Source organism: Cibotium barometz, chromosome 37 (assembly GCF_041138505.1).
Source record: "Cibotium barometz isolate CiBa-2024 chromosome 37, ASM4113850v1, whole genome shotgun sequence".
Taxonomy (NCBI): domain Eukaryota; kingdom Viridiplantae; phylum Streptophyta; class Polypodiopsida; order Cyatheales; family Cibotiaceae; genus Cibotium; species Cibotium barometz.
The window spans coordinates 6,508,393-6,515,120 of NC_141082.1; the positions used below are offsets into that span (position 1 = coordinate 6,508,393).

The window sequence follows — 6,728 nt, forward strand, 5'->3', positions numbered from 1 at the left end:
TAGATCGTTGGCAGGGAGAGTTGTGAACACGTTGAGAGAGAGAGAGAGAGATGTGTTCCGAATACATTGAGAGAGAGCAGGACGTCCACTTTTTTTTTTTTTTTTTTTTTGAGATGCATGCGCTTGAGAGAGAGAGAGAGAGAACGTCGGAGAGAACTGCGAGAGAGAGAGAGAGAGCTGCGCTGTGAATACGTTGAGAGAGATCAGGACGCCCATTTTTTTTTTTTGGAGATGCCTCCACCTGAGAGAGAGAGAGAGAGAGAGAGAACGTCGGAGATAGCTGCGCTCTTTTTTTTTTCTCCATGCTTGTGCTCGATCGTTTTTTTTCCTGCGAGTTGGCTACGTTAGCCTTAGCTAAGTTAATACCTTAACGGGTATCAGGGCCTGATTAATTAATTAATAGAGGTAGTGTGAATAGAGGTGTAGTGTAATTAATAATACCAAGAAAGACAAAGGCGCCTCCAGTAATTATAATGGCAGGGTATGTTGTTTGATATATACCAAATAAACACGTTTGATATAACACTTAGTAGTAAGGTTTTTTCATTCCCCTCTTTTCTACACATTTTTCTCCTATGCAGATAAGCCCCTCTTCCTGCCTTCGTTGGCTGTGTCGACATACTGGAAAGTTTTTACTGTGTTCAAGTCGATCACCGGAAGACCAGCTTAGGATTTTAAAGGCAAATTTTGATAAAGAAGTCAAGACCAAAATTTTCACTTCCTGCTCTCAAGCTAGGGATTGGATTCTCGCGCACTTCCTACTAAGCTTGCTTCACATTTTACTGATGTCCGCTTACTTATTTTGATTGAACGGAGGTACCCTCACATACTCTTGCAGCATGTATCTTCTCGGCCCAAGGAAATTATTCTTCTTCCGATACCACTGGAACTTCGGCCCGGTGCTAGAGGACCGCACCTTTTGTTTGATCTTCCTCAGGTTCCCCAGGCTCTCAGGGATCTCTTGGAAATTTTTGGCTTCCATAGGGATGTCCCCACCCTTCCAGAGACACCTTCCACGGCTGTTGCTGTCACGGGCAGTGTTGATGGGGTACCATAAGCAATGATACTCGTCAGTGTCCCTTGGTTTACATTTGATCATGTGACAGGACCAGATGGCTCTTTATTCATGCAGTGGATGGAGATTGCCGGTAGATCGGACCAGTGCCGTGTCTGCCGACAGTAGGGCCACATTTCCATACATTGTCCTAGAGCCAAGGGCCGCACTAGGAGACAGCACAAACATGCCCCCCATGCAACACAGCCTCCAGCCCCTACAGCCCTCAAACCTTGGATTGTTTGGGTTTATAGCCGATGAACCCACTCGTGATCCACCTAATGATCACGTGAGATCCCATTATAGTGGGACAAGTATGGATGTTGATGCATCACCTTCGCAGCATGATGTATTACATAGAAAATTGGTGTGCTAAATGTGTATGCTGCTAACCTTAGAGGAGAAAGAATTCTTATGCCATCATGGACTCTAAAGAATTCTTATGCCATCATGGACTCTCAGATCACTACTGGATCGTTGCATGTGACGTCAATATGGTTGAGCAACTCGCGGATAAGAAGGGAAGACATGAAGGCGTCATTCACCCTTTTGAAAGGGTATCTTGTTAGAGATTTTATCTTTTCCTTTCATGGTAGAGAGGACTGTTGGTTAGAGGATGACTTCCATAGGACACCGGATTCACTCCTCTGGTTGCATTTATGCCTACTTGGACCACTATTATGTTGATGAATGGGCATTTGATAGAGTAACACTATCTTCATTGCTTCAGGCACCTCAAATTCAGACCATTGTCGTGTAGTTTTGAGCATTAGAGATCTGGGGAGCCAAAACTCTCCTCCCCAATGAGTAAACATACTAGAGTCTCTTTACTCATATGCAGAGTTATCATGGCAGATGATGGATGTTTGGAGAGCTTGTGATGCTCCCAACCCTAGGCGAAGAGTTGCTCTTTCGTTAGAGAGTGCCAGTGATATCATACTGTGGCCCTAGCCAGGAGGTAAGAGATCTTGGTCAATGCTTGATGGCACATCAGATACCACGTTCAAAGTTGCTTGGAAAACTATTATCCTTCCCAAGCATGAAGGGGGTTTGAACATCATTGATCTAAAGATCAAGTGCAAAGCTCTACTCTGCAAGTTGGTGGTAGAGCATTTTTCCTAGTACTGAGCCCTGGAAGGATTTCTTATTGTACCTTATTCTTAGATGTGTCCCTGAGGATGGTGATGATTGAAGGCACAGCACATGTTTTATTTTCTGTGAGGCAGATTACTGCCCCACGTCTTCCCCTCTAGTTTCTTCCATCATTCGAGCTTGGGTGGATATTTTTGGGTCATATACCCCCAAGCTCAATAGATGAGGTTAACAAGCATCCCGTTATGTGGAACACCCTTATTAGAGATGATCTTGGCAGACCCCAAGGTGCAACAAGATATATGCAATGGCCAAGCTGGGAGAGATGCACAATGACAGTTCTTGACTGGAAGAATTATAGAAGTCTTGCTGATGAACAGAGAGGCTTCTACCCAGCACCTCAGACAAAGTCACAGATGGATTGCATAGATTGATGCAGCAATACCTAACCACTAGATCACTGGCACATTTGTAGATGAGTTATCACCACTGGGTTTTTTTGGGACTGCCATGCCCCATCTAGTGACAGGATTCTCGAAGCCAAAGGAGGAAGAGGCTATTGCCTTCTATTCGATTCAGTCTGGATGGAGAGATGTGATGTAGAGGTTATCGGACGTGGCTCTGTGATCTGTCTAGTGAGAGAAGCGGGTCGATCTTGGAACCGTTGGTATACTAACCCTTCCCCAATGATAGTTACTCATGCTGCGTAGTGCCTATGGCTTTAAGGTGGATGCCCTATCAGATATCTACATTGGGACCCTAGTGAGTGGGAATGGACTGATGTGACTAACCCCATGAAAAGAATACCTCTCTTCAGGTACACTATGGGTAACGCCTGGTTGTTCATGCTTGAACAGAGAGTTCCCACTCTTAGGCCGCACTAGAGACATTGCATCATTGCTTATGGGAGTGCAAAGGAGCATAGAGGATATGGGTATCTATAGCCCAACTCTTAATCAGATTGAGGAGTGATCCTATCTATATTACTTGGCGTGCTATTGCATGGTTAACTCAGTCATCTTCTATTTGAGGGCAGGGGAGCAGACCTTGTAATACCTGTCCGTAGGGGCATAGCGTAGAGATGTTTGCTTCAAGAAATCCCCCTGTGACGATACACCCCACCTTTGCTGAGTATTGACACCACCTGAGAGGTTTTTGCTAGGATCATGCCGTGCCATATCTGAAAGACCAATTGCTAAGAGGGTATTTAAGTTTATGACACCCAGTCTATTTGCATATATGGAGAGACATCGTTCACTCTCTTTTTGGCCACCTGGGCCCGCGTACACAACAGACTTATGAGAGAGTGGAACCATGGTATTTTCTTCTCCTCCACTCCTGCGGGGTTTTTATGGCAGCATACTGCCTCTGATTGGTTGAGATCTCCCTACCTTTTGGTTTGAGACCTCCCTTTGTATGATTTTATTTTACTTAATAGAAGTCTTCTTAAAGTTGGACATCTTAACTCGCTGCAACCTTGACACTCCTTTATAATCTGTGAACTTTCTGTAAATAAGGCCATGGATGATGGAACCCAATCATGCAAGTATAGAAAATTAAAAAGGTCCTAGCGTCAGACTGTGTGTGGATACACTCTCTCAATACTTAATGGTGGCAAAGTAATATCCTAGAGTAATGCAGCAATGCTAATGGTCTTCCCCTTTCGTGAAAGAAACATGTGGATACGTATTGCATGTCACACCAATCCACCACCAGTCATGACATATAAATTAAAACAGCTCACATATCAGGAATGCATGCACAGAAATCTCCACGTAGTTTGAAGAGAGTGCAAGAAACTCGAAAGTGCAAAAATTGATAAGCAGCATGACATTACTATCTTCAAACTGCCATAATTGCAGTTGAGCTAGTGGCTCCAAACACACTGTTACATTCCAATATCTACCTACGTTCAAAGTCATGAGCCCATCAACAGTATGCTCACTTCAACAAATTCTATGCAAAATTGCATGCTCTGAAAAGTCTCATTTCCTTTTCTTTTGAGGTGGTTCAGGCGTGTCATCTTCATCGTCAGAATCATCCTCATCATCTTCTACAGCATCCTCATCTTCATCACCTTTACCATCTTCATCATCATCGTCATCATCTTCGTCCTCACCACCTTCATCATCATCATTGCCTTCATCACCACCTACTTCCTCCTGACCTTCACCATCATCTCCAGCTTCCTCTTCTCCAACATCATCATCATCATCCTCTTCATCGTCATCTTCCTCATCATCGTCGTCATCATCATCGTCATCATCATCCTTGTCTTTTGCAACTGCAAGCCATGCATCAGTTTCCCTGCTGCTCAATCGCACACTTGTGTCAGGACCTTTCAAAGATCCGTTCTCATCATGGACTTTGCAGGTGGATGGGCTGTACTCCTGCAGTATTCAGCAATAATAAACGTTGCATCACATACCTCAGCATAAATGAGCAGTCAATCTGATTTCTATCTTAGAACACCATTCAACAAAATTTATCTGTGTTTTCTAAACTCTGTATCATGCCCATTAGATTCTCAAGCCTTGAAACTATCATAATAATACCCCTCTTGTAAGAAAGCTTCCCTTCTTGAAAGCAAAAACCCAACGCCTATCAGTTCATAAACTACACTATTTTCCAATATGCACAAACAATACAGTCCATGTCCACGAGGATACCTCAAAAGAAGTTGAGCCAGTCATTATGCTTGTTAACGGAGATAAAAGGCAAGGTTCGGCATCACTCCACCTGCAAAAATGCAAAAAGCAATTATTCTGGCTGTTTTCTAGCTCTTCAAAAGTTGCTTCAAGTCATATTTTGGCCCATAAACTTTCCTACTTTCAGGACAGGTTGTTAGGTTATCTCACAACTATCAGGCTCTCTAGTCACATACAAAACTCATAATCATTTTCTTGCAAGATCTGCATGCATGATGCTATAAAAGACTACTAGCTTTGAAAATTAAAAACAAAAGTTGCCTGGTTCAAAAATCATGTTAGTTCTTCACGAGCTACAATAACTCAGAAATTTCCCCAGTAGAAAATCTCACCCAAGAGCCAGACAGTAGCTGCATTGTGCAGAAACAACATCAGAGATACCAGTGTCCCCATGTTCAAACCTGGCCTGAAAAACATAGAAGATGGTTGAACTTTTTAGGTAGTGTTTGAAGCGATGGAAGACATCAAGCATCTGGTGAATCTAAGTGTTATAAACCCCAGAGCACATGTGAAAACCTTAATGTTACGAGAGAGAGAGAGAGAGAGAGAGAGAGAGAGAGTGGTGGGTCTCATTTTTTTGGTAGTTTCTGTCTCGTGTGTGTGTGTGTGTGGAGAGAGAGAGAGAGAGAGGTGACACATCATCCATATGTCAGCACTGAAGTGCAGGTAATGGAACATGGACTCTCTCTGTCTCTCTCTCTCTCTCCCCACACACTCACACACACACACACACACGAGACAGAAACTACCCAAAAAAAATGAGACCCACCACTTTGTTCACAATTCCGAGATACTATTGAAGTTTGCAGAAACTCACATAAGCTAGGCTTGGCAAAACTGAAAGGCAGAGAGCTGCTACGGCTTCCGCCAGTGCATTCAGGCACATACTCAGAAGCAAATCTGCGCTTCGTAGTACATGCTCCTTCTTAAACATGCCCTGAGGCACAAGCTGAGGTGACGCACGCATGCTTGCCACCTCTCCCACCATCTGTGTCTAAAGCCACAGCATTAATGAGAAAATTTAGTCAAACCCTAGAAATTGCACTCACGAATTGCAAACGAAAACAATTGAGGATCATGTGGCCAAACCCTAGAAACTCAACTGTAATTCCTGAAGAAATTTAATTCAGCTAAATTTAAGACTGCACTATAAAAAATTCAGCAAATTAACTCTAAACCTGTCACCTGGAGTAGAGCTGAGCCAAATTTTGAATTGCACTGCAAAATCAAGGGAAAAAAAACCCTAAGGAACAACAGCTGAACTCTAAATTAAACTGAACCCTTAAATTTGACAAGAAACAACGCTAAATTTGCATTGAAAACCCATGAAAACACAGATTTGGCATAAAATTCTTAAAGAAACAGACCTCTCAGCGCCTCCAGACGTCTCCGAGAGCACCAGGACCTGCACGAACCCAAGAAACGAGGCAAAACAGGGAGATTTTGGCCATAACCTTGGCGACCTTCGCAGTTCTTGTAGTCCGGTCGGGCACTTGAAGATTACGGGCCATTAACCGCGAACACGTTGGCTCGAAACAGCAAATCCATAATGGGAGAGCCGGAAACCATGACGATTAGTTCATGTGACCACGCACGGACATTTACGGCTAGCGGAACCTTGCATTGCACGTAATTCTCTACATAAATAGGGCACCAAAACGTTTTTTCAACGCAAGGTAGACTTTGTAAGGTGGACACAACGATACGGTAAATAAGATAATATTTTATGAATTTTTCAACGATACACTAAATAAGATAATATTTTATATAAAAAAATCTAATCGTCATCAATTTCATGCTATTTGACATGTGGCTTTTCTCCATGCTTCAAGAAAACTGTTTGCATTCTTTCTTACCTATCGTTTTTCTCATTG

The 6,728-nt window shown here is 43.0% G+C and overlaps 1 protein-coding gene across 3 annotated transcripts; it reads right to left on the minus strand.

Annotated features, from left to right (window-relative positions):
• Positions 1–3,953: 3,953 nt before the first annotated feature.
• LOC147616866 (uncharacterized) lies at positions 3,954–6,467 on the minus strand. 3 transcript variants are annotated; one of them, XM_086776513.1, is made up of 6 exons: positions 6,222–6,467; positions 6,040–6,072; positions 5,672–5,842; positions 5,187–5,260; positions 4,816–4,885; positions 3,954–4,536 (listed from the first exon to the last, which is right to left on the minus strand). In XM_086776513.1, the coding sequence occupies exons 3-6, from the start codon at positions 5,840–5,842 to the stop codon at positions 4,132–4,134; spliced, it is 720 nt and encodes a 239-aa protein (XP_086632639.1). In that variant the 5' UTR covers positions 6,040–6,072; positions 6,222–6,467; the 3' UTR covers positions 3,954–4,131. The 3 variants fall into 3 exon arrangements, with proteins under 3 accessions (XP_086632639.1, XP_086632640.1, XP_086632638.1); XM_086776514.1 differs by having other exon boundaries at positions 5,672–5,848; positions 6,033–6,072; positions 6,222–6,456; XM_086776512.1 differs by having other exon boundaries at positions 5,672–5,848; positions 6,222–6,454.
• Between the last annotated feature and the right edge of the window lie 261 nt (positions 6,468–6,728).

What these genes read in the sequence shown, in the direction of transcription:
- LOC147616866 (XM_086776513.1), bottom strand. Translation starts at nt 5,842, where the DNA reads ATGGTGGGAGAGGTGGCAAGCATGCGTGCGTCACCTCAGCTTGTGCCT. An exon ending in TTTTGCCAAGCCTAGCTTAT is followed by an intron (nt 5,261 to 5,671) that starts GTGAGTTTCTGC and finishes TATGTTTTTCAG; the next exon opens with GCCAGGTTTGAACATGGGGA. An exon ending in AGCTACTGTCTGGCTCTTGG is followed by an intron (nt 4,886 to 5,186) that starts GTGAGATTTTCT and finishes GCATTTTTGCAG; the next exon opens with GTGGAGTGATGCCGAACCTT.